The 27324-nt window shown below is 46.9% G+C and overlaps 1 protein-coding gene across 3 annotated transcripts in view; it reads right to left on the bottom strand.

The window, feature by feature from the left end:
* Positions 1–556: 556 nt before the first annotated feature.
* SETD1B (SET domain containing 1B, histone lysine methyltransferase) overlaps positions 557–27324 on the bottom strand; it is a 53521-nt gene continuing 26753 nt past the window's right edge. For 2 of the 3 annotated variants that reach the window (XM_056326660.1, XM_056326662.1), the window contains 12 exons: positions 21646–22416; positions 16248–16418; positions 15202–15289; positions 14056–14273; positions 13671–13806; positions 12463–12906; positions 9134–10687; positions 6571–6737; positions 6147–6278; positions 5389–5508; positions 4868–5005; positions 557–4134 (listed from right to left, as the gene is read on the bottom strand). In XM_056326660.1, the coding sequence (XP_056182635.1) occupies positions 3961–4134; positions 4868–5005; positions 5389–5508; positions 6147–6278; positions 6571–6737; positions 9134–10687; positions 12463–12906; positions 13671–13806; positions 14056–14273; positions 15202–15289; positions 16248–16418; positions 21646–22416 (4113 nt within the window). In that variant the 3' untranslated portion in view covers positions 557–3960. The remainder of the gene's footprint in view (positions 4135–4867; positions 5006–5388; positions 5509–6146; positions 6279–6570; positions 6738–9133; positions 10688–12462; positions 12907–13670; positions 13807–14055; positions 14274–15201; positions 15290–16247; positions 16419–21645; positions 22417–27324) is intronic. The other variant, XM_056326661.1, reaches the window with a different exon arrangement.

Here is a 27324-nt window from a genome sequence, read left to right as displayed (position 1 = left end):
GTTTCTACAAGAAACAGTGTTTGAAGAGAAGATTCTTGAGTTTGCTTATGTACAGAAGATGCTTTTTTTTTAATATACTTCAAAATCCTTTTTTCCTTTAAATTTTTATTTTATACAGAAATGCACTGAAATGATCCCTGAAAAAGGTCACAAAAACTGGAACTGAAACTACTGTATACTTTGTCGGAGTTTAAAAATGTTTTTTTGTGGTTTTTTTTTTTTCCTTGTAGAAATAAGCTGCTCTATACAATATAAATACCTGCAGGATGAGCCCCTTCCCCTCCTGGCCCCCCCGATACTCACAGCCCAGATTGCAAACAGGGATGTGAACCGCACAGATAAATGCCGGTGCCGGGCAGCAGCAGGTGGGATTTGCAAGCACAGAGCACGCTTCTGAGCGACGCCAACTGCGGAGGCATCTGCACCCTGAACCCAAGCCAGCTTCACGTTGGGAAACTAAAGATTTCAGGTACATTTCCAAAACTTTTGCACTGATCTCTCGGGTCATTTCACCTAGCGAGATACAACTTTATGGGGAGCAGAGTCAATGTCTCTCTTTTTTTTTTGTCTTAGATTTTAATTTCAGTGAAAATAAACCAGGGACAGGCTTTTCAGCAAACAAACCAAGTTCAGTAAATCTCTCTCTCAAGCAGCACGTGCTGGTGAGGTTTGTGATTTTTAGTCTTTGCTGCCGTTTCCATGGGGTGCCAGAGTGCCTGTACCAACCGCAGGAGGCGAATGCAGGGTCCGGACCAGGCTGGTGTGTGAATCTCACACCTCCTGCCCTTCTCCTCTCCTCTCCCCACTTCCAAAGTACGAGCCAGGGTACCCAGGAGGGATTTGAAGGCGTCTCTCTGCAGGGCTGCCTTCCAAACCCCCTCTGTGGCTGCAGGGCTCCCCTGACCCACCAGGATCCTGCCGGCTTGCAGAGACAGGGCAGCCACAGGCAACTGTGGCAGCTCATGGAAATCACCAAACCAGACTTCTCATCCCCACCGTAAAACAACCTGCTCTGGGGACAGGGCAGCTCCACAGTCTGAGACAAAAGCTGTGCAGGTAGGGCTCTGCAAGCCAGGATTTACAGAGAAGGAAAGAGAAGCCTCAGGTTTGGCTTTGAGACCAGATCAACGTGATTTTTCAGAAGTGCTGCGGGTCCAACAGCTCCGTCTCCTCCTGGGGGGCTACTGGGAGCTCAGCTCTTCCAAAAACTCTGTTATTTCTCTGGGATCCTAAAAAGGGGATGGGTTACGGGCAGTTTTTGAATTACCCAAGTGATTTAGGTGCTCATGGTCTTTGGCACCCAAATCCCTCTGGTGCTCCTAAAAAAGAAGGATCCCAGCCTGTAGCGTCTTGTTTCAGAAGACAGTGACCTGCCTCCCCACCTCTTCTCAACAAAGATTAAGGCAAACTGCAGGGGCTAATCCTGTCCAGAGCACACAGATATGCCAGGAAATACAAAACTGTCAGCAGTTACTTAGGGGTTTGGCCATTTGGGGTGTCTTTGCCCTCACAAAACCCTGCTGATGCGCTGGTTTGATGGACCGGAGAGGAAGGCAGCCAAGGACATCAGCAGAACTGCCACAGGCAGGGGCTTCAGTTCTGAAACACAGGAAACTTCTGTGCATTTCCAAAACTTTGAAAGTAAAAGGCCAAGCTGCAGAGATGCCAACTGCAGCGTCAACACAACATGATGAACCTTATTTAGAAAAAAAATAAAAAATAAACTGAGCAGCTAGTTTCACTCCCAAATGCTTCTGCCATTGCTGCAGCTACAACCCATGTTATGTTCAATGACAGAAACTCGTTGTGCTTCTCAATTTTAGGTTCTGGGTCACCATTACCCAATTGCTGGAGAGATTTATAAGGAGCAGGGGAAACAACAAAACAGAAGCAAAACAAAAACAGAGATGAGACTACGGACTGTCCAATCTCAGTGACTATTTCCTTGCCCTCAGACAGAAATACAGGCAGTATTAAGGCAGCTTGTAGCAGTCTGTGTGTTCCTGTTCTTTCAGGCCTTTTGTCTGAAGAAGAAATTCAGATGCAGAGGTTTAACCTACATTACAAGCTCCGCTCCGCAATGCAGGCCTGGCAGTTCCCACGGAACAGCTGAAAAAACTTCCAAGAAACTCTTTTGCAAGGTTGTAACCTCTGATTGTGGAGCTGTGGTCATGTAGCAATTATCACTGATTTTGGAAGGCTACAAGAATACAGCTGTGCAATTTGTTCTGCGGGAAGATGATGTTTAGTTATGCAGATTTATCTTCCTATTTCATAACGACATTGCAACTTCCCCTTACAAGCCAATGAAAAAGATTTTAGTACAACTAACCTCTACTTTTAAAGCAGGAGAAATTCAATGCAAGTTGAGAAACTGATCCTGTCTATACCTGAACAGTCATGTAACATTTCCAGACCCCATCCAAAGACTTATTTCTTTGGTGGTTTGCCCCATTTTTAAGTGGAACCTCTCGAAGAACTGCAACCTTCAACCTCAGCACATCTACAAGGACAAAATATATCGAAAAATAACTTCCAAATACGCCTTCCAAATTTAAAGCAGCATTCATTTTCAGGCTGTAGATGGGGGAGAACAGGATTGCTCCCGCAGCCTACCCCTGGGGACACTTCTACTGTGTTCTTACTGGAGGGATGGGACCACCCCAGGCCAAGTTACTGAGTAACAGAGGGAGGAGAGCGGCACGGCACAGCTCGTTCCTATCACAGGAGGCATCTCCCACTTTCAAGGACAGAGCAAATACTCTACGTAACATGCTGGAAGGGCAGGGAAATGCAGACGCAAATGAGAAAAATTAATGACACACACCAGCCTGCCTCCCATCTACAGAAAGAAAATCCCGATACAAACGTGGGCGGTCGTGTCTGCTTACACAGAGGGTCAGATTCCTACAGCGCAAACATGGGCTGAATTGTCTGCTCGTTTCCAGCCTCAGCCTTTTTTTTGCATGTGAGACAAACTGTTCTCCAAGAAACAAGCATCCCTGAAGGCCACACGCCGTGCCACGAAGCTACAGTTGCACAACTGACTCAACTTCTTCCCAGTGATTGCAGTATCCCTGTATTTTTTTTTTCCACGTACGGGTGCAGAGGTTTTGATTCCCCAACATACCAGCATGGCATATGAAAACGAGAGGCAAGCCTAAGGCGCTAAGTTGAGGTCTGTGGCTGACCTGACTCTTCCCCAGGATGTCTGGCTTAGGGGACTTGTTCAGGCTCATCCCTAACAAAAAGGCAGGACAGTTCACCTATAGTCTCATTGCGGCATATCTCCATACATACACACACCCAAGCACACGCACACACCCATTCACACACCCTCAAGCCTCTGGCTTGCTCTGTAACATCAACCTTACATTTATTTACAGCTTACTCTGAGAAATCTGTGCAATTTCAGCCAATCAAGCTCCCAACAAATCCTATATGGCATTTTCAGTCTCTGCTTCACATTTAAACGTTGAATGTCTTTTTCAACCAACAAAACTGATGAGAAAAAGGTAGCAGCATTTATGAAAAGATGAAGGTTTATAACAACAATTAAAAAAAAAAGGTACCATTATCCCATTATGGAGCATTAATGTAGGGACTGAACAGAGAAGCTAGTGTTTGGATAGACCATGCCACAAAATGGTAGTCACCTTTTTGTGTGCGTGTTGGATCTGAAAAGGAAAGAGCACCTGAAACATGAACAGTCCTCATAAGCATGTGCGCTTTTTGCTTTCATTCATGATCCTGGCAGAAGTGCGAAACTTGCTTGGTTTTTTTCTTCTCTTTTTTTTCCTCTCTTATTTTTTTTTTAGTATTTTTTTCCTTTTTAAATTTTTTTTTCTTCCTTTTTTCTTTTTTTTTTTTTTTTCCTCTTTTTTTGGCAAAGTGCAACCACACCTGGTTACCACAGTTTTGACATGGCCGAAGGTGCAAGTGTGACGAGAAACCTCGAGTTCAGTTCAGGGTTCCTCTGCAGTTCTCAGAGCCACATAGACATGGGATTTTTACATCCTCAATTGGAAACTTGTAGTCATAGGTAATTTCCTCATTCACATTGATGTGCTGTTTGGAGTAGATGACAATCTTCTTTTGAGACTCCACTGTGATCACTTTAGCATAACAATTTGGCTGCAAGGGTGACAGAACAGGCAATGATTTAGGCTCCCCATGGCCATGGCTTCCTAGCCTCCACACAATTATTCCAAGCTAAACCAGAGCAGGGCAGTCCCTTCCCTAGCCAGCCTCAGCCATGCTTCCAGAGCCTGGCCGGACCCAGAGGAAGCTGAGAGGGAGGCATGAAGCCAGAGAACAGACAGCCCTGCTTGTGCTCCTCCGAAATGACCAGAACATGGATATTTGTGGTGCAAAAGAGCCTGGATGATGCTCCACCAAGTTTGTCACAGGCTAATGCTTAATAATTTGGTCAAGCAGCTGAGTCTGGGTATAGACCGCAGCACAGAGCAGAGGGGAAAGCAGCTTCTCTTCTGCCTGCTGGGGCAGGGAATACTTTTCCCATGTGGACACTACAAGGAGACCATTCCCACAGGATAACAGTGCTAAAATTTGGTTTGTTTTAAGGAAATGTTTGTTAGGTATGTTTGAACAGTGTCCATCAGGGTCTTCCGACACAGTCAGGAGGATTCTGAGTGCACTGTCTCGCTGCATGTTTCATTTCTCAGGTGTCTTACATATCTTTATGCTAGTTTAGACTCTGCTTTGATCTGCTGCAGCTCATTAACATTTAATCATAACCCTGTGACCCTCTGTTACTTCTGAACATGGCTTCAATCAAAGTCAGCAAGGACTCAGCGGGTTTATCAGTATGTCAGAGTACAATTACATGCTAAAACTTGATACTTACATTGCAGCTGTGATTAATAAACCTGGCAAAGTTTCCGCATTTCGTGGCATCGATGATGGTGTCATGATCGACTCTGAACATGTAACTGCTTCCGATGCCTTCATCCTCGTATCGCTTTTCACGCATGTCAGCAATGACCTGCAGAAAACCCCACATGTAGTGTCAGGACACGCTGCAGAAGTGATCTGTGAGCAGAGATCTACACACAGAGATCCACACACTGAGCTGTGCCTGTGCCATTCAGCAGATGCAGGACCCCAAACACGCCAGGAGAAGGCAGCCCTAACTGAAAACACTAAAGTTCAGGATGGGCTTCTTCAGAGCTTATCTCCTAAGGATTTGAGTGCTTAGTTTGTACAGGTTGTTGAAAATCCCACCCTTGTACCTCCAATTCATACGCCAACCTCCGCCTAGCTGACGCAGCTAACACCTTACAGCAGGGATTCCAACCCCCACTGTCACACTCGAGCACTTCTTTCAGGGCTGGTTTTTGCTCGGATTTCACCCACAGCCCAGCTTACCTGCCTGATGTTCTGACCCACGTATTCAATCACCATCTCATCAGCTGCAATGGGCTCCATAGCAAAAAGGCCCCAGTCATGAATGTGGCTCTTGCAGAATTTTAATTTTTTCTTCCGGAACTGCACAAAGAAAACACACCAAAACCCCAACCCTGAATTAGCCACAGCACAGAAAGGGAAAGGCCGTCCCTGGGTCCAGCATTTTGCAGCACGCTCAAAGCCACACGCAGTGCTGGGGTGCTCCAACCTGATTAGCTCCCTTCTATCTTGAGGCAGGACGGAGGTCACAGGAGGTCCCACAGAGTTGCAGCACTTGGGTTTTTACCACTGACCATACGCTGGGGAGACAGACCCTTCGAGGCCATCGGTCTCCATTCTGCGTAACCCTGATGGTTCTGACTAGGGCTCAAGCCCTGTAATCGTCATATACTTAATTTATAGCCATGGGCCAGCCAGCTAGTGTTTGCTTCTCACAAGTGAGCACACTAAGTGTCACGTTTTCCCTGTGACTGCTCCATTCCTGTTCTTTATTTGTATTACATGTCATAGTAAGTTGTTGTATCCAGTTGTATTACATGGAATAACACACGTACTACAGGAGAGCCAGGTGCCATTCAGCCCTCCAGCACACACAGCCGTGCCCAAGGCTGAGATGGCCATCACCAAGGGGAGACCAAACGGGCAGGAGGTCCCCACCCCAGCCTTAGCCTGCTCCCAACCAGTCCCCAGGCAAAGAAGCAAGCCACGGGGCAACCTACCTTGAGCTGGTTGAACTTGAGCAAGTCACTGTCACAGCTCCCAGTGAAGGAGGAGAGGAGCCTGCGCTGCTCTGACCGCCTCTCGGAGCCAGCCCGCGTGGAAGCATGAGGTTGAGCAGGGATGCTCATACCCTGAGAACAAACGGGTGATCAAAGCTGACCTGATGGACCCAACAGCCTGCAGCCTCCCTGCGAGCAATCCCTTGTGCTACAACACATCAGCACAGAATGCTTGGCCTCCTAAACCATCCCACATCAAACACTAACACCTCCCTAGCAGCTCCCGGATGGCCAGCTCGACACAGGCATAGCAACAGCTTCACCTCCCTCCTTGCCAAAAGGCAGGAAGCGTCCACTGTGCATGACACCATATAAAATGACATCCCATTCACACCCCAGCAGTCAGCGGAGGACACTTCCTCACCTGCGTGTCAGCTGGAGGCTCCTCTGCAAAAGCTCGGCTATTGTTGAGGTATTTAAGTTTGTCCTTCTTATCAATTTTGTAATAGCCTTCACTTCGTGCACAGCCCGTCACATGCTCCCGCATCCCATCATCCCGCTTCTTTTTCTTTGGAGTAGAAAAACTAGTAGGTGGAAAGAAGTTAAGGAGAAACACAGCCAGCAGTGGCTATCAGACAAAACCTGCTACAGCTACATGGAGCTAATGCTAGGAGTTTGGAAAATTAGGAAGGTTTGGGGGGGGTTGCAAAAAATTACAATACTACCGAAAAATAAAAAAACACCACTGAAGCTCACATGCCTACAGGAAAACCAAGCACAGTCTTTCCTTCTTCGCTCCACGCTTTTGGAAACTGAAGTAAAGAGATCATGAAAATTTAAACTTAAAAAGGTTAAGCTGTCAAGAGAAAACTGTTTGAGAAAGGATTTTCCCACAGTACCCACTACGTACACAGACAGCAGCTGCCCAGCCATCTGGATGTACCATTTTCTCTGTTTTGAGTGACACACTTTTGTTCTGCCTCCAGAACCCCCCTGCAGCCACCCGAAGCCCTGAAGACACCGCACTGATCTCACGGCAGCAATCATCCCCACCGACCAGGGCCAGGAGCAACACAGATGAACGAGAGACGCTCCTTAGCCCAAAGGGCTTGGAGAGAGACGCTGCTCTCCACCGGCTTTGGTAAATGAGTTCCTTCAGACCCTGATGGGAAGGGTAAGACCTTGCACAGATGTTTCAAACCCCACCGTCCCCATCAGTCAAGAAAACCTGCAGCTGGCCTGGCAAGGACTCACAGTGTTGAGCAGGCAGAAGGCACCTGCTCATCGCTGGAAGGACAGTGGAGCTGTACTATTGGCAGCTCAAACCCAAAACCACAAGTCACAAAGCCTGCAACAATTGAGATCTACCCAAAAATGCTCCCTGTGAGTCGTAACCTATCCTCAACACCAGAAAATTGAAGCAGAGGGAGCATCAAAAGCAAGAAGTGATGGCCTTGAAACCAGAGCGCTGAGATGTGAGCTTGCTGCAAAGCAGGTGAACCCTGCAGGGACTTTCACGCCTACCGTGCGGTGTAGCATGGGATGAACCAGCAGCTGGCTGAAGATCATTTTTAAATGGCTTAAAAAAGTGACTGTAAATTTGCTGTTAGAATAATCCTTATCAACAGGGAAAGAGATTTTAAATATTTCCAATCCGTAAGTTGTCAGCTGCGAACACATTTAAGCGCACAGCCCCAGGGAAGCCCTGCCCTCCGCCATCCCGTTCTGCCCCTTGCTGGCTGCGGTGCCCCACCACTGCGGGGCCAACTACTCCCACCTTGAAGCTGGTTTGGTTATGGAACTGTTTCTCTGAATGGGGCAGACACCAACTGAGAATTACTGGGGATGATGCATTTCATCACCCTTTTAGAACACTTCCTTTTAAACAATTAAACAAATCTATTTCAAGACTATTGTGCTGCTATGAAAAAGCAAAAAATTATAATCTTACACATCGTTCTTCGAGATGCAGCAAAAGAAAGGATAAAAATGCACAGCTCAGCACTGAGCACCACTTGCTTTTTGTTATTATCATACCACTGAGTGTTTTAAGTGGTTTGGCCTTTTTTGCTTTTGCTTTTGTGTTTTGCAGGAAGTAAGGGATGAGGTATTTTAACTCCACACAATCTCTAGCAACACATGAGGTGGTGCATTTGTTGTCCTTAACATATAAACCCATACATACACCCTTTCTAAAAACATTACTAGAGTATTCTTAGGTTACAAGAACAGCTTTTTAGGCTCTGTTCAGGAGATCACTACTGACGGCCAAACACACATAGAGCCTTGTTCCAAGACAGCTTGTGTGTCCCAAAAGTGCTCCCACAGATCCAAAGCTACAGCCTATGCTGCTGAGCACCAGACCACGGGCAGGGACAGAGGGGATGGGGCCAGACCCTACCCCAGCAGACCCAGCCAGTGCTACCCGTGCTCCTGGCTGCAGCACTAGCAGATGCTCCCCCACCCAGCCCAGGGCCATGTCTGTCCCTGTTGTGCCGCTTAGAAACCATTGCTTTTATTAGTATTTCAAACTCAAAGCAAGTTAAAAGCTGCTAGCACCACTAACTCATCATTTTGGGCACAGATGGTGAGATTATTTTTACAACAAGTTTTAGCCCCAAGTTCTGTATGTGCAGACTAGAAATTCCATGGGCAAGCTGCAAAAAAAAAAAGTCTGGTTTAAATGCGGACAGAAGCTTCTCAAACTAGCAAGGAAACCTCCCCAGAAGAGGTCCACACAGATTTTCCCTGCAGTCCTAGATTGAAAATGCAGCAGGAACAGCCACTTCTGCAATACTTTTTGTATTGCAGCTTCAGGGAATAAAAGCGTCTAAAATTCCCTGCTGATATAAGCAATTGCTATTCTAGTAAGCAAATGCTTCTTCCACCAACAAACCGAAGTCTTCTGCATTGCAAGTCCTACACAATGACCACCTCGTGCATCTTACATGTGTCGCATAATGCAGAGCGCCAGTCAGAAAGGATATAAGGATGGAATACCCACAGGGTGTCATTGAGCCAGTCCATACCATTGTCCTGCTGTAACAAGCGGTCGTATGTGATACACATGAATTTGATATCTTCCTCATCAATGCCTCCGTTCCAAATATCATACAAAATGGTCATCTCCTCAAACTCGGAGCGTGGCCTGAACTGAGGCCGGGGTGGGGAATACTCAGGGGAAGGAATCGCTGGGAGGTCCTCAGGCGTCTTCTTCTGCCTTCGCCACTGTCTCTTAGGTTTCCCGTGAGCTTCCTCTTCCTTGAAGTCTTCATTCCACTGATTCTCCAGTTCCTTAAATGGCAGTTTCTCTGCAACTGTCTCAGCTGCTATTTTCTCATGGAAAGCATCATTCCTGAAGTCCAGGGTGACGGCTTCAGGGTCTTTCAGTCCATAGAAAGCATCAGGATGTCCACTCAACAGCTCTTTGCCCACAGCACTTTCCACCAAGGTCACTGGCACAGGAGGTGGTTCTATGGTTTTGCCCGGGTACACATCCAGCGAGAGGACAGAAGGTGGTGACCGTTTTGGCCGACCTGGCCTCCTTTTGGGAAGGACAGAAGGTGGTGGGGGTGGAAGAATAGAAGCACCAGTGGGTACTTCTGGCGAGAGCAAAACAGATTTTACTTCTGCCTTGCATTCCTCAATGGGCATTCTTCCATCTCCATGGATGCATGGCAGGGCTGCTACGGGTATTGGCTCATCAGGTGGCAAACCCATGTCCGTGTGGAAATCTGCTTGTGGGGGGCTGGCAAAGGGGATAGGGGAAGGAACACTGTTCATGCTGATCGTAAGGGAAGCACCAAGAGGTTCTTTAAAAGGTTTCTCGTCTAGCTCATCCTCTGACTGTTTCTTGCCAGACAGAAGGCAAGGAATGGTAGCACCAGCCTCTGGGAAAGTAGGCGTGAAACTGAAATCTCTCCCAGGAGTCCGAGGAATGCCACTGTTAATGCCAGGAGATTGAGATGGGTAGGAAAAGGGGCTCCCTGGAACTTGAGGGGAACTGAGGGTCAAGCTGCTTCCCGTAAGGGGAGCATCGCTTCCTGGTGTGGCTGGAACAGTGTCCGTGCTCTGTGACTTCGCAAGGGGGTGTGAAGACTTGGCCAAAATGTCCCGCCCAGGAGTCCTAGGAATCTCCTCTTCCATGGACGTTTTGGTCACCATTAATTGTTCAGGGAACTTTTCTGGAGGGACTAAAGATTCTTCCTTACCGGGAGTCGATGGTAAGGGAAGCATGGAGGATGGCACCTTGTGGGCTGGAAGCAAAAGAGTATCAGTCTCTGCATGGATCATCACCTCCCGTCCAGGCGTGCGAGGCAGCCGGTCGTCTTCCTCTGCTGCAGAGGGTAGTTTTGTTTTAACACGAGCTTCTAAGCTGCTGTCATCAGGCTTGCTGAAGAAGCTGCTTTTAGTGGGCAGAGGTTCTCCGAAGACTCCAACTGGAGTTGAAAGACAGAGCGCTTCCTCCTCATCTTGAGATTCAGGCTTTGGACCTTCCTGTATCCCCGGCTCCAGCATGGTAGTGGGTTCAGACTCTTCCTCTGAGAAGGGGAAAAGAGAGGAGCGTCAGGAGCTTTGCTTCCACTGGGTTACTCGCCACTTGCCGGTAAAGGCATGTTTAAGATGCCGCAATTACAGAACAGCTCAATTCCACTGGGAGGCTTTAAAAACTCCAATGCTTTACATTTTGGAGGCACAGAGTGTGGAATAATTAGACGCTACCACAGACATTCCTAATGGACCATAAAAAAACCCGCACTATTAATTTGAGGATTAGCTATGATACAGGCCAGAAAAAAGGCTTTCTGCTTTCAAAACCCCTGACCACCTTTTGTACAGACATAAAAAGAATTAGCAGATTGTGGGGTGAGGACTTTGGAGGAGAGCTGTCAGAGCCCCAAGCTATCAGCTTTTCTAATGTGGGAAGGTAAACTAATTGCAAGACCCTCAGCTCTCCAAGGAGGGAGCAGTGAAGGGAGGAGAGTAACACCCTTGAACAACACATGAAGGGAACAGGAAGCCCTCGTAATGAATGAGGAGACACTCAGATGGTATCAATGAGGTAATTTATAAGCTGCTCTCTCTGCAGCAGGCTCATTTGTCTGGAGTCTATTTACCCCCATAGGGCCAGGGCCACAAGGAATCAACAGTAAATCTCACTAGGCAGCTCAAAATAACATTTTCAAGTGGAAGAGCAAGAGAAGGTGAAAGCCCCTGAAGAGTTGGGAAGGAGGTGTTCCCCATTTGTGCTGAATGAACCAGACAGTCACCGGAGAAAGGTCTGATCCCTGTAACTCCTGTATGACCAGGCTGGGCTGAACAAGAACAATGCTGCGGTTCAGGCTTGTTCCCACAGCTTAGCTGTAAAGCTCATTCCACGTGTCAAGGTGCCCAAATGCAGGTCTCCCCAAGCGCATGTCCTTTCCGCACACTGACCTGTTCTAGAAAGGTTCTGTGCAAAACAGGTTCCTTATTTTCCCTGCCCAGTTTAACATTTTGCCTCTTTATGACTTGCAGATTTTATGACAGCCTGTGCAGGGACTGGATATCCAGCTAAGTGGCAAAATACTGCCCAGTCCTCAGACACTCGCCCTGCCCAAGGTTCACACCGCAGGCCACAATAGATGTGCTCTCCCTGTTGGCTCCTGTTTTAAATTTTTTAATTCCCCCTAAGCTGTGGAATTTGTCAAGCTTTATGCATCTCACTCCTGTTCTAGTAAAAGGTTTCTAATTCCTTTGGGTTAAACACAGGTCTGTATTGAATGAAGCTGATTTCCTTTTTCCAGAAAATCAGGAAGGATCACTCATTTGAAAGAACTAAGCAAAAAAACCCCCACAAATAATATTAGGAACCAGATACAATTTTGATACTTCACTCACCTGCCCCATACAGCTTCCCAGTCACATACTGCTTCAGTATTAAAACTAGAGAAAGCCAGTAGTGACTCATTAAGCACAGATTCCTTTCTGTTTTAGCAGAACAGTTCTGGAACTTCAGCCACCACACCATCCAATCACCCTCAGATGATGACAACTATCTAGTTCCTGTGGGACACTAACTAAACTGGCCCAGGATAAGATTCTGGATACAATAACCACAGTATTTTTAGTAGCAGATGGCTTGTGTAGCGTGCTCCCTACGAGGAATGGAAGTCAGCACAGATCTCTTTCCCTGTACAGATAACCCCTAGGCTAGAGCCAAGACTGTAGGAAGAAAGAGAACATGGGGAAGACAAAACCACACATACTGGATGCTGTGAGAATACTATACTTGGAAACGTGGTAAAAAAATGCCAAACCACATGGAAGAGCATACCTGGCCTACAGATGGGAGACAGCGCAAGTTTTGTCTCCTGGTCTCTTTCCATAACCAAGTGTTTCAGTGTTTCAGCAGCAATAGATGCCTCTGGGACTTCACCACATTCACTTTCTCCTGCCTTGATTTCTTCCATGCCTTCATCTTTCACTGCCAAAGCTGGCTCTGTGAGTCCCAAGCCTGCTGCATCCATGTAGTCATCCACAGGATACAGCTCCAAAATAGTCTCCCTCTCATCATCAGGAAGCTCATGACCAGCGGGTTCATGCTCTGTCTCAGCAACCATGGCTTCTCTGTCTTGATCTTCAGCCACCTCTTCTTCCTCCTCCTCCTCCTCCTCCTCATCTTCATCATCTGAGTCTGAACTCGACTCAAATTCAGAGGAGTCCTCACTTTCATCGGATGATTCAACTTCAGCCTTGGAAGACGAGGGACTTGCTATATCTACAAGAAGAATAAATCCATTAGTTCCACTTTCTGACTTCATTAGACAATCAGGGTCTACTAGAGGAGCAAGTATCCCTTCTAATGGCACAGCAACAGCATCACCAGCAGCATGTGGATTTGAAGGAGTCACCTCCCAATTTACTTATTTTTTAAGAGCTTATAATCCATGTATTCGGATGCTAACAAAAATCACCATACAACAGGCAGTTCCACAAGCAGAGCTAGTGCTGCCTGGCACCTTGCCCATGTGGGTCTCTTGGTGGATTGTATCTTTACTGGAATTGTATTAAGATTGTCTGCTGCCTTCATACACAGCTTTAAAATGCTGACTGGAATTGTATTAAGATTGTCTGCTGCCTTCATACACAGCTTTAAAATGCTGAAACTACCACCTTCCAGAGCAGGAATGGATTGATAGGACAAAGTTATTAGCAGCTAAATCACCCCTGTTTGAAATCCGGTCCCTTCTCCTCCCAGTCACACATGTTTCATAAACCAAAGGCAAACTTCGCTGGATCTAAGACCTCCATCCCTCTGTCAAGTTGGGCTGAGATCTCTCAAGGGCTGCAAAGGGACCCACAGATGGATGGATCATGGCAGCCTTGCATGTAACATTTAAAAATACCTGTATGCATTATCTTGTATAAAACTGCCCTTCAGTAAAAGAAGGCACACAAATAAAAAAATCAACTCACAAGTGGAAAAGGGAGACCACACCTGACTGAAAGGCTATGCTTGTTGCTTCTGCTGGAACTGCTTACCCTCCTCGGAGTCCTGCTCCTCCTCCTTGTCACTTGTGTCTATGCCTGTCTCCTCCTCCTCATCCTCTTCATCCTCATCATCCTCTTCATCCTCTTCATCCTCATCATCCTCATCATCATCATCCTCCTCTTCCTCCTTCGCGAGAAAGCATTGCCAAAATTGAACAGTGTCTGACTGAGACCTGGCTGTCACTGCAGTAGCCACCAGCAACTCTCAGGGGCGCTGATCAGAGAACCCCAAGAGGGAATAACCTGACAGCAGTTCTCTTAGGACAGACCCCAAGAGCAGCGCTCATCTTCTAGAGACGGTACCTCTGGCATCTGGAATTCCCAGCCCCTTTTGATGACAGACAGCATTCACAACCTCAACCACAAACCAACACACCTTGCCGGGTGCTGCTTTCACCAGGCCTCCCTCTTCTTCCTGCTCCTCTTCCTTCTCCGAGGAGGATTCTTCCTCTTTCCCTGACATCTCATCTCCCTCTTCTCCCTCGCTGTCAAGCTCCAGCGGCCTCGCTGGTCGCCGCCTCAGCCCCACTGCTTCTGCATCCTTCTTCGACAGGTCAGATGTTGTATCAGAAGCATCCCTGTCCCTCTCCGACTCTGGTCAGCAAAATCAAGCAGGAAATTGCTATCAAATACCTTGCAAGGGAGGGAAAGCATTGACTACACAATGGAGACTTGCTCTTTGGGAAGACTAAAGTTAGGAGTAACGTGCCCATGTGGTATGCAGGTCCCCAGGCTTAGAGAGGCTTATTGATTTCACAGTACAAGCAAGGGTGAGACTGGGTGCAGGGTGTTGAAATGCCAAGGATGGCAAAAGGAGGGTGGCCAGAGCTGACAAGTGATAGGCAGAGGAGCTAGGAGACATGGCACAGCCGAGGTCAGAACAGGCAATCCAAATTTAATGCCTTTCTGTTTTATTTAAGTGCTTTACAAAACCCTGCTTGCTTCTACACTTTGGCTTCAAACCCAGTTGTTAGTCTGAATCAACCAATGCACAACAGTACAACTAACTTGAATCCATGTTTTTATGCAAAACCAAGGGTATTTAAAGCTTTGTCTTATTCTCTACACTTCCTTGCTTCCAGGAAAAACTGCTAAATTACTTTCAAATAGATTTTCCTGGCAAGTAACTTTGTTTTGGTTTTAAAAATCAAACGCAGGGCAAACTGTCTCTTAGGTTTCTCCCACAGCGTACCCAGTGAGCCGCACACCCGCCGCCAGAACGGTCCATGAACTCATCTGAGCTCCCTCTACTGGGTGACCAGGTCTGCATCAGCAGAACTAAAATAAGTTATGGGTCAGTCATAAAATGTGGGTCCTAAATTTCCCACCAGTGGATTTAAGGTAACTGAATCCAGGGGAGACATCTCCCAGCTGAACAGAGTTTTGTGAGAAGAAGGGCTCTGGCTCAGATCCTTGACTCTGTGTCTAACTAAGTGAGCACACTGCTGTGAAGTTTAAAAGAATTCAGCTTGCATGTGGTTTGCATCTGCTCTTGTGTTTCAAACAAACGTGCTTTGCAAACCTTCATCTTCATCATCCACAGAAGTAGAAGGCCGGATTCTCTTCTGATCTCCTGCTGAGGCAGCTTCAGGTGGCTCCTTTCTTTTCACCTGAACAAAAGACATAATTAGCATTTCTAAAAGTTTAGAAAGAGCAGAAATCAACTTCTTAAGCAAATTGCTACTGCTTTACTTTGCCATGGTGACTTACACCCAGAAACCAAGGGCCACTTCCCAGCTCTTGATCCCTTTATTTGCTGACAAACAGAATTTCACTGTGAATGAAATTATACTCCTTCAATCTGCATCAAAACACTCTGGGTACCAGCATGGTGCATGTCATCACCAGGTACTTTGAAGATGACAGAGAAAACTCTTGACAAATCCGTGTGTCTGAGATGTAGCAGAACAGAAAGACAGCCTAAGCCTATGACATCTGAAAGAACCTCAAACCAAGTTTTATTCTAAATAAAGACTGCAGAATCACTCATCCCAAACCTTTACTTGCACCTTCTACATATTCAAAATCCTGATTTCAGGGAAGCCCTCTACTCCTCCTATCCTACACTTTTTTAAAGATACTTTTCAATTTTTATGCAAATGCTTATTAAAATAGGTGACCCTATGCTTGCAAGTCTGATTCTGTAAATTCACGAGGCAGAAAACACTTTTAACCAAACTTCAGGTGAGACTCAGCTGCCAAACTGCAAGCTGCCCTAAGCAAACAAATACCTGTGTAAAGCTCTACAAGCATAACCATGTTTTCAGAATCATGCTGAAATGCTGTATCCTAAACAGGCAAATAGCCCGTTTACCTTGCAGAGCAGGGAGATCCTTTACAGACAACTCACCCAAGCGGCAGATGAAAAGCGAAGGCTGGGAAAGAGGATCCTTGCTCTTACAGCGTACTGGTGGGTTATGAGCGATGCTGTCAGAAGCAACCTCGTAAGTGTGCAGAGAGTGGGGCTAACAGCCTGTAGGGCTCTGAGACACAAACCTAGAGAGCTCTGTCCTAATGCTTCTTTAGGGAGTGTCAGCATAATGAAGACAAATCTTTTTTTTTTTTTACCTTAAAGGATGGCAACCGGATGGCCCCTCGCAACCCAATGCCCAAGCCGATTCCCTCATATCCCAGGCCTTCTCCTTTGTTCCAGTTCTCCAAAAGACAAGATGTGATTCGATCCTTTGGCTTTGGTTTTTCCTCCAGTTCTCCTCCAGACTTCACTGGAGTGAGAGATGCCTGCAACAGAGAAAGCACACTTCAGAAGGGAAGTTTCCTGTGAAGCACACAAACCCTGGGAACCATTTAGACAGTCGAGGTTTGTGAAATACCACTGCCTTGCCCAGGCATCAGTTTCTCTGAAGGCAAGGACATCTGAAGATGCACTACATGGCCACACACACTTGAAAGGGAGAAGGTGCAAGAGCTTTTCTTGATAACAAGACCCTTCCACCTCTGAGAAGCCTTCTCCCCTTTGCATTTTAAGAGGTTACTTTCCCTGCACAAGGCACCAAAACTGGTTAAGACAAAACTGCTGGGACTCCCAAAACCGTGGCTGAGCACAGGACACTTAAGTGATCTGGCATTTGGAATCATCAAGCTGGCAGGTAGCCGAGCAGACAGTCCTGCCTTCTCTGCTGTGTGTTTTAAAACATCATCTCAATTCCCTTTGCATGCAGCCTAACATGGGCCAAAGTCCTTCACAGTAAAGGACGAGGGAAACAAACAGGGTTATTAGCCCCTGTGGCTCACGGCAGGTCTCTCAAAGTGCCTGATGTGAGGACCACAGTGACCACCTTCCAAACTGCCAGAACACAACGCAGGTTCTAGAAGCAAAGGCCATGAAAAGGAAAGATGAAAGGGGAAGAAAAGGTGCAAGCATGAACCCAGGACTCAACAGCCCAAGAGAACACATTCCTCCACACAGGAGCTACCAAGTGCCAAGGAGCTACTGTACAAAGGTCCTGAACTCTGAAGGGAAGCCAAGGAGCTGGGATAAGTCACCACCCCCTAACCCCCAAACGCTGCAGGAGCCTAGCCGGTCTGGTCACAGCAACGTGAGAAGTAGAGCTACATATAAACCTCTTCCAAATAACTCAAGCATGCTTCAGGCAAGTCAACCCAATGCTGCACTATCTGCCTTCATTTGCTAACACACATAACTGAAAGCAACTTCAAACCTTCTAGTTGGGAAGACCTTTCTTTTTTTTTTTTTTCTTTTTTTTTTTTCTTCTTTTTTTTTTTTTTGTGTAAGACACAATATAACCAGTCAAAAATCACACATGTCCCTGTGCTCACTTAGCAACCACAGCCCAAGTCGACAAAACCTGTCCAAGGGCTCCAGTTCTGGAAAATGGGACAATCAAAATATTTCAGCAAAACACCTAAGGGTCTACCACACTTAGTAACTAGACACACAGCCTTCTCTCTGCTCAACCACAACAAATCCTGTTTCACCAGAGCTGAGGTGTGAAGGAAGAGCAGGAATTCAAACGTCTGCAGCCACGGAGAGGCTGACGAGCTGGGGAGAGCATCGCATCACACACGATGGCATGCTATGCTCTTGAGCAAAGGGCGCTGGAGGTAATGATCACGCACATCAGCCAGTGGCATAACACCACCTAAAAGTCAGTTTCTCTGACAGCCATTAACAGAGCTAATTTGCCGAAGCTGGCTGTAATCACCGAAGAGGAAGCATAAGCTCAGCTCTCCTGCTAGTAAGGGACAAGACTAATGGGAATATCAAGCAGAGAATCCAGGCAGCAGCACTCTGTGGTCAGGGATGGCTGGTTATTCCTGGCACTCTGCTTAATGCATCTTAGTCAGGCTTTCAAACCTAAACCCCATCATTAGATTCGGGACTAGGGAACAGCCTTTCCTCTAGCTCAGGCAGACAAGGTCCACGGTACGTGCTCGTGCTGCCTTCCCTAGCCAGGCGCTCCTCAGCAGCTTTCACCCCATACGTTTTCCATCCTGCCTGACCTAGGGTACCAGCTTTACCCTTGAGCCTTTTACACCTTTTACCTATGGCATGAAACTTCTTGTAGCCAACCAGCTGCCCAAGTCAATTCCTTTGATGAAATGTAGCGGCCAAAAACCAGAAAGAAAAGAGAGAAACCAAGACGCAGGAGGTGACATGTGTTGCCTTCTTGTGCCTCGTTGAAGGGTCAGTGGCTGCCAGCAGCACTGTGCAGATAATATTGCTGTCCTATTAAACTCGAACACTGTCCATCAGTCAGGTGAAAAAAGAAACCACAAGGCTTTGGCCTGTTATGTTTGGGGAAGGTCAGGGAGATAGCAGAGCCCCAAAGCCTCCAACTGAAGAGGGGCAAACCTACTGCAGGAACTGGCATATGGCAGAGCTCATGAGCTTCCAAGATGTGCTTCCATCTCTCCTGTGAAATAACAGGAGGGCTGCTGCAGCTAGATGGTCCAAGGATAGGAGATATTAAAAGGCATTATCCCTCCCTACAAATCTGCCTCATTTATTTCTAAAGAAAAAAAATATGTAAATGAGCACATATGTTGTCTTATTTATACTTCCAAACCTCTGAAAATAATATAATTTCTTTCACTACTGTCAATCAGTAAGGAAAAATACGAGGAGCTCCAATTAAAACCACTAGGAGGGAAGAAATGGGGATGCAGGGCCTGTTTTGGAGGGTCATTTCAGCTCAAACAGTGCCTGGAGGTCTCAGTCCATTCTAGAAAAATCAGTGTGATGGCAAAGCACGTGTGGAATTGATCTCCAGCAGCCACCAAGGAGCCCAGTCAGCTCATCCTCACATATGCATAAAGACACCAGCAACAGGAAGGTACAGTTTAAACTGAATACTCATATTTTGTTTTCCTTTAGTAAAAGCAGGCAGGCAGCTTATGACTGAGAAGGAATTGTGTCCCACACCAATGTCCAAGGGTGCCCAGCCCTAGCAGAAAGGATGCTCTGAAACCTTTGAGATCTTTCTGCAAGCAGCAGTAACACATGGCCTAGGAAGAGGCTTCTCCAGGCAATGCCCTGAAGCAGCAATGATTCTGGCATTTCTGTTCCTTGACAGAAAGCACAAGTGTTTTTCCATGCAGCAATTTTTTTATTTTCAATTAGACTGCTAACACCTAACATAACCTGTGGCAAGGACTGTGGCAAGCTGCTGTGGTACAGTCGGCTTCCCTTCCCAAAGTGGGTTACAAATTCCAGGTGAGGGAGGAACATGCTAAATCCAGCCATAGCTTGGGATATAAAAGAGCCCAAGCAGCCACCAAAGATCTGCCTTGATTTGCTTCTGCTTCTTCACTGAGGATGTCTGATTTAAAACAATTTCTTGGGTACTTTAGCTGCTGCTTTTGCAACTCTTTGCTGGATCCGTTTCCCTCACTGCCCTGGAAATTCAAGGGTCTCCTCCAAAAGTGTCAGCACGTGCTCGCTGGTAGGAGGCAGAAGCTCTGAGCATCAGTCAGGAGGAGAGGGACTGGATTTCTTGCTGCACACCATGCCAGCCAGCTCTAAGCCAGAGCAAATTACACCATCATAAACCAGCTGTTAAGCAGCAGCATTACCAACCTCCCTGGAAAGCCAAGGAGCTCTCCCAGGCACTAGAGTTAACACGCAATTGGCCTACAAAAGCAGGTGGTAAAGATATTGCTCTGAAAACTGGCAGCTGAAACAGAAAATGCATCTGCAGGTTGTGGTTTGGTTTGTTGGTTTGGTTTTGGGTTTGTTTTTTTTACAATAACTCACTGTAATAGTAATTTTGAGGCTTGCATGAACCTTCCTGTAGTGTTAAGTGTTTTTTTGGTAGTGACAAATTCACCACGCATTAGATCACAGAGCTGTTCGCTGGCTGAGGTACCCTTTAAATTGGCTGAGAAAGGATCAGACAATTCATGCAAAGCTGTTTTCTTAACTAATCCCTGGAACTCCTTGTGTATTTGGCCAATGTTCAGCTTTTGAGTTAATTGCCACTGTGTACATGCACTGGGGAGGTGGGAGGAGTGCAGAGAACTGGAAATACCCACAGATCTCATCACACAAATTGGGGCACACAAAATGGAGGCTTAGTCATTTCAAACACTCCTGCTGCACCTGACTTTAGGGTTTTGGAGCTAAAATTTAGCTTCCACTTAAGACACAAGAAGCCCTTGCACATTTGTCTCCTGATCTTGGGGTTGTTCCCCTCCTGCAAACCCCTTCCTGGAAGCAGCCAGCAGTGCCTTAGACCACCAAGAAAAAAAAAAAAGCTAAACTTTTCAAATTTTATGGAGGAGGAAAAGGGAAAGGAGATGAGGGGAAGGGAATAACCCCAGACTTTTGAGGTATAAAAGCAGGCCCCTGCCCCCCTTGAAGGCCTTCCTGAAAGGAGCACAGTGGAGAGGACTCTCCCATGTGTACGTGCCCTGTCTGTAGAAGCAGCTAGCCTCATCCTGTGACTACTGCTTGGTGGACTTCAGCTTTTAGCAGGACTGTGCCAGCCCTGCCAGCAGGGTAAGTCTGCAGACATGCACCATGGGGCTGCAGCAACACTCAGGAGGTCACCCAGCCCCATGTCCTGGGGCAGCAGCAGCTGCAGCAATGCTCCTCCTCAGACACCTGTGTAAGGACACTACAGCCCTCTGGAAAACAGCTTGTTTGCAGACACCTCCTAGATCATGCCCCAGCATGGCCAGGGCATCCCATCGAACGAACTGAGCAGCCAGGCAGGCTGGCTAGGGCAACGCACCACCAAAGATGAACCATGCTCTCCGAGACCCTTACAAGGCACGAGCTGTGCTTGGTCACCTGCAGAGACAGGGCTGCCCTGATGTGGCCCCACAGCTGAAGTGGTTGAGGAGATCCACCGCAAAGCAGAGGAACTACACTGAAAACCAAACACTTCTTCCTCAGGCTCACATTCAAATCAGTGGGACGGTGTGAGACAGAGCAGCACTTCCCCCTCCTGGGTGAGCAGTTATGGCTCCACACAGACAACTCTGCATGGGGCACCTCCATCAATGACTAGGAAGGACTAAAATTCCCAGCCTGTGCTTGTTCTGATGACAAAGCAGCATGAAATGCTTGCATATATGGAGTGTCACCATGGAAATAAGTCAAGTTTAATACCCAGGTACATACTAATCTGACTCAAGGCAGGTGCCTGTAGTGATTGAGCACCTTCCAGATATTTGCAGGCTGAGGTCTGCTGTTCCCAGCACATAGTCCAGCCACCTGCCTCAGCACGAAGACCAGCATGCAGCCAGGTGAGGGACACAGACATGCATGCCTCCCATTTAATTTCAGCAGCCTCAAGCTTTCTCACAGAAAAACTATCCCACAGCTTTATTTTTTGCTTCTGTTTTAGTAACCATAACATTTAAGGTAAAGCAGGGTTTTTTTTAAAGTCAGTTCTAGACCCCTGCTTACCACCTATGCCCTGGCCACAAGCACTAACCACGGGTCTCCCTGGGAGCCAGCAGAGGGTACAGGAAAGCCTACCTTTGCCAGACGTTCCTTCTTGTCCCACCAGTCATCAAATGCCCGGAACGCTACCACTTCAACCATCTTCCGATTCAGGTCCCTTTTCATGATAGCCTTTAGTTCCTTCACTATGACCAGGAGGACTCCATCCACAGTGGCTTTGTGGGGATCTTCCTTCTTCGGCTCGTAACCCGGTGGTGGAACCGATGGGTCAAACTTGGGCAGTGGTGGCCACTGCTGTCCACGACCAAGAGCTGCACCCATCGAGAAAGGGCGGTAGGGCGGAAGATTCACAAACTGCATCCGACCCGTCATGAAAGGTGGATACTGGTACGTGTTTTGTGCCTGCATCATGCGGCTCAGCATCTGAGTTTGCATCTGGAAGGACATTGGCATGCCACCCCACTGGTTGCCCAAGACACTTATCATATCCACTTGCATGACAGGGAACATGCCAGGATGGAACGGAGGAAGCGGAGGCAAGATGTGAGGCGGAGGGACCCCAGGAGGGGCAGGGAGCGGAGGTGGGGGGACAGTGACGGCAGGGTGAGTGGGTGGAGGTGGTGGAGGTAGTGGTGGAGGCATAGGGAAGCCTGGCTGTGGAGGCGGCGGAGGAGGAAGAGGAGGGAATCCTGGTGGTGGCATGGGGGGAATCGATGGGGCCATCACAGCTGTGTTGCTGACAGAGGAGTTCACCACAATGGTTTTGGCACATTCTGCGCTTGTGATGGGCGCAGGGTTGGTCTCGTCGTCGGAGATTTCCATGTCCTCCCCCGAAGAATGCTGACCCTGAGACAAAAGAGAGAGAAGAGGTGAGGAGCACAATTCGTTCTACATTAAATACCACAGCACCGGCTGCTTCAAACAAAAGCTAAGTTTAACACACATTTTAATTGGGAATGGAGAAAAGTGAGCGATGCTCTGAAAAGACAGGGCCCACTGAGCAGCTGGTGCCTATTGAAGCTTTTCTCTTCCACGTCAGACCTCAGGAAGCAGAGAGGTAAAAGCCTTCTAAAAGAGCATCAGCACCAACTGAACAAAAACCTCAGCTTCTATGGAATAGGAGGAATTGCTCCCATGCTCAGCACAATACACACAATCCAAGTATCTTTCACTGCAAGATACATTATCTCTTACTTGCATGTAATACTGACAGGTGCATTACACCATGAATTTTTATCCCTTAGTTTTCACCACACACAAAGAATTACCCTGGTTTTTAATTATAATCCCTGGCTCATTTGCTGTCAACTCTTAACCTCTAATTGTGGGAAGACAATACTTCCACATGGTTGCTGCTGCTAAAAGTTGTCTTGACTAGACCACAGCAATTCACATGCAAAAAAAGAACCCCAAATCTACTTAAACTACCTTTAAACATCAGCATCATAAATGCTGGGATTCAAAGACACAGCATATGTCAGGTTCTTGGGCAAAATGAATACTTCACCAGCCACAAGAAATACGTTATATAAAATGCTAAAACAATGTCCCACCTCCACTGTCAAAGGGATGGAAACTGGATTAAAACTGAGGGTGTCTGCTTGCTCTCAAGTCTCAAAGTTGCCTGATTAGGTCTCATAAAACAGGAAAGGCTCATGAGCTAGCCCCATCCCCAACAGCAAATGGTCACACCTGCACGCTATGTCCTACAGGTACTTCAGTCCTGAAGGTGTCTCCAGCACAAAGAAACCACACGTGTGACTGTCACACCTCCCACATATTGTTAAAACAAATCCTGATAAAAAATAAAGCAACCAAATACTGCTGGAAGACATACCCAGCACACTGACAGTTTATCTTCCTTCCTCACAACAGCTTCACACAAAAAAGCCAAACAGTTCGCATGTTGCCACCAGCTGATCTAAAGAGCATCCCCATGTTCACCAGTGCAGACCAGAGCACAGCAGCGATGCTCCACCTCCGCCAGAGCTCACCTGCCTGTCCTGGATGCTGCAGGTTCTAGCCCAGCTGAGGCAGTAAGAGATCATGATCAAGTGACCTTTAAGTGCCTCTCTGTATCTCAATCCTGGAAAGAGTTTTGGAACTTGCTGGCTGCTTTCAGCCAAATCTGACTGAAGACCCCGAAGATGTTAATTTCTTCCATGTTTTGTGCCAGCAAGTGCCTCTCTATCTGCCCTCCTACTTGTCTCCCCAATCTGAAAGAAAAGAGCAATAGAGCTCAGCTCTCACCAGACGCTGGAGAACCTGCACCGGGGAGAGCTGCTGGGAAGCAGGCTTTGTTGACAGCTCTCATCCTGAAGCTGGTGTAATTTGATTTTTAACCTGTGAATTTCGCACGGGGGTAAGGGAACAAAAGAGCTGAGTTGATGACTCTGCTATGAACTGTAGCTGTATGAAACTGAGCAACCACAACTATCCAAATCAAACCAAATGCTTCGTGTTGTATCAAAGGTCATCTCTGCTACAGCAGCTACCACCAGAGAGCAGGCTGAGCACAACGCTTGCAACAGCAACTTTGCAAATCCTCCTGTCCTAGCACCTCCCCTCGCCCTGGCTTCCCTGCATTCTTCTGCTGCAGCATGAACACACCAGCTCAAGCACCTTGTGGGTCGCCCCAGAAACCCACTCACAGTTTTAGTGGTCTGAAAATGCCCAACCCCTCAGCTCAACAAGGAGACCACGGTCTACCCCCACAAAAAAGGGCTGAAAGCATGAGCATGGCAAACCCTGCAGCGAATGCTGTCGACCCCCTGCTAACGGTAGCAGAGGGGACTCCCTGATAGTTGCTCTAGCGCATCTGTACACGCAGGGAGGTACTCCGAGGGCTGCTTTGTAAATCCTAAAATGAATAGCTAAAAAGAAATAGGAATAATAACCTATTGCACTCGAGTCTTTCCAAAGCCAAATCGTAGCACCTCCTGCTTGAGCTGTCCACATCTGGCTAACACTTCTAAGTAGGTCTCACACCCTCCATCCTCTCCCCAGCTGTTCTATTGCAGTCACGTCCCACACCGAGGATGCTGGGGAATGAGAGGACATTCTGCAGTTTCAACTACTGCAGCTCCAGTGAAAGGAGCAAAGATGATGACTGTGGCAGGTGTAAACAAGTTTCCTGCAAAACAGACCCCATTTTTCAGTCAGTGAACACAAAAGGCACTGTTAAAAGCAATGGCTCCAATTGCAAAAGCTGGATAATGCTAAAGGTCAGTGTTGGATAGGAAGCCAGGAGTGTTCAGGCTACCAAAGATAGACAAAATCAGCTTCCTAGTCACATAGTACCCTCATCTAATGGGGTACGGAAGAAAGTCGACCACGAAGTCTCAGTGGAGCACCAGCACCAGGCAGTGCCACAGGGAGCTCCAAGCCACAAATCCTCCCTGACCACTAGTCCTTCCTGCAGGATCCTGCTCCCTCCTAGGGCCATCTAACACCAGTCTCTGATGAGCACAGTCCCAGTCACAAAGTGCCTGCCCAAGCCAACGTGCCATCTCTTCCTGGAGCACCACACCAGCCCAGAACAGCCCATCTCAGCCAGTCCTGCCATAGGTGACCTGCACGCTCCTGCCCATCACCCAGAGCCCAGTCCCATCTAGCCCTTTACTCAGTCTCAGTACCAAAGAATCCTGCCTGATAAATGAGACTGATTTTCCCTCTTGAAGGAAATATCAGCTAGAAAAAGCTGATCCTGAAACTGCAGAGGTGGCAGGACTAGTCAGACTCCATGTTGTAAGGCACAGCAGCTTTCTTCATCCATACATGCATTTATTTTTACTTAAGCTGAAATAAGAACTGCTAAAGCAATAACTAGCATTTTTTGACGACCGAAAGATTTTTTGTCTTTTCTTTTTTTTTTAATTCTTCTGGTGCTCAGATGGGTCTGCAGGAAGCAGTAACAGATTTCCTGCTTCCTACAATGTTGCGCTGACAACTCACCTGCACTTGCACAGTGAACACAGTCTGTGCTCCAGTTTTATCCCAAGCAAGATGGAAAGGGAAAGAGAAAGACATTAAAAGGCAGGGAGAAACAGATCAAAAAGGTGGGGGAGGCAGGAGGAGAACACACGAGGTTAGGAAAGAGGTCAAACCAAGAGAGGATAATCTACAAGGAGTCTTTGAACAAAGTTAAGAGGAATTAATATTTAAAGTGGATGAGCAGTTACAGGAAAGTCATATCTAAAGGGGGAAAACATGGGCGCCAATTGAGTGAAAAAGATCAAGGTACAGAACAGAAAACCAAGGGGAGACATACAAAGATCTTCTGTTACATGGATTTTTTTTTCACTCACCTGTCTGAACCTGGATGTACTGTGGTTGCTACCAAATACCTCTCAGGGTAGAGATGAAAAATAGCTATACATTGTCCTCTCGAAGAAACCAGCTTCTAGCTGGCCTCCCCCTTTGCTCTCACAAGGGGAAAAAGGTGAGCCAATATATAGTATATGCAATGCTATGAGGATGTCATGGCCATCATTGTCAAAAAAGCTGTGTCGATCAGTCCTGGAGTTCACCTGTCCATTTCTGAGGGCATCTGGCACAACACTTCCAGAAAACCTCCCTTCAACCCACAGAGAAAAGCCATTTCCAACTAAATTAATTTCTGTTGCCACCTTTACTTTGCATTAATTAAGAGTTAGCAAAACAGGTATTTAATTATATGCATGACACATTTTTCCAAAGGTGTTTTAATGACACAAATTTGTTGTGAGAGATTCACATCAGTGCAACTGGTTATAAATGGCCTCGTTCATCGTTCACCCAAAATGCTAACTGCCACCTTTAATACCGGTACAGCGCGTTTTAGCACAGGCAGAGCCTCTCCAGTTGAGGAGAACACCCTGAGATCTCACTCCTGGATCAGCCTAAGTGACAGGGTAGAGAGCCACTGAATGCAGGGTGCTGGTCTTCTCTCAGAGCAATACCCAGCATTTAGCAAGCAAACATTCATACCTGCAGAAAAAAGAATCTACATCCTAATATTTGCATGCAGAACTGGCAGTTTCCCGATGTCAAGAGGCTGTTCTCTCCCCAATCCAGAGGAGCACTGACAGCATGGCAGTGGTTGGGAACTTCATCATACATGCCATTCACTACCTTTCCTACCAGCAGAGGAACTTCACATGCTCTCATTTCCTTTTAAAAAGGCCATCTGATAAAGAATTTACTCAGAATTTCAACATGCATTTTGAATACCATCAGCTTACAGCTAATTTCACTTAAATCTTCTGCTGGGTACCCTTAAATCTTCTGCTGGGTACCAAGTTGCTTATATTTGAGGTAGGGAACTTCTATCACTGAATGTAGCAACTACTCTGACATAGCCTGGCTGAGCTCTGGTGCATCAAAATAATGAAATGCAGGATCAATGGCATGCTGCACAGTGCAAGGTCATTAGTTTTAACAAAGTGAAGCATCCCATGCTTGCAAGAAGTAGCAAACCTTTAAGCCTGCTGTAACTTGCACTCGCAGAAACCAGAAAGAACAACAAAATTTACTCTTTAAGCCCTGAAACTTCAAAAACTCTGTATTTAAATACTGCACATCTTTGCCATATAAAATGTTAAGAAGCAGCTTTTCAATAAAGCTAGAATTAAAATCAGAAGTGGCTCTTGGATAAAAAGTTTTCATCACCTGGTCAAACAGTCATCACTTGGTTTTGGATTAAGTCCATCCAAGGGTCTAAAAAATTCGCACGTGAGCAAGTCTCACATTTATCCTTACAAAAAAGTAGGGAAA

Source organism: Falco biarmicus, chromosome 1 (genome assembly GCF_023638135.1).
Source record: "Falco biarmicus isolate bFalBia1 chromosome 1, bFalBia1.pri, whole genome shotgun sequence".
In the NCBI taxonomy this organism is placed as follows: domain Eukaryota; kingdom Metazoa; phylum Chordata; class Aves; order Falconiformes; family Falconidae; genus Falco; species Falco biarmicus.
The sequence above is the reverse complement of the archived record's forward strand: the minus strand, read 5'-3'. Positions and strand labels throughout refer to the sequence as shown.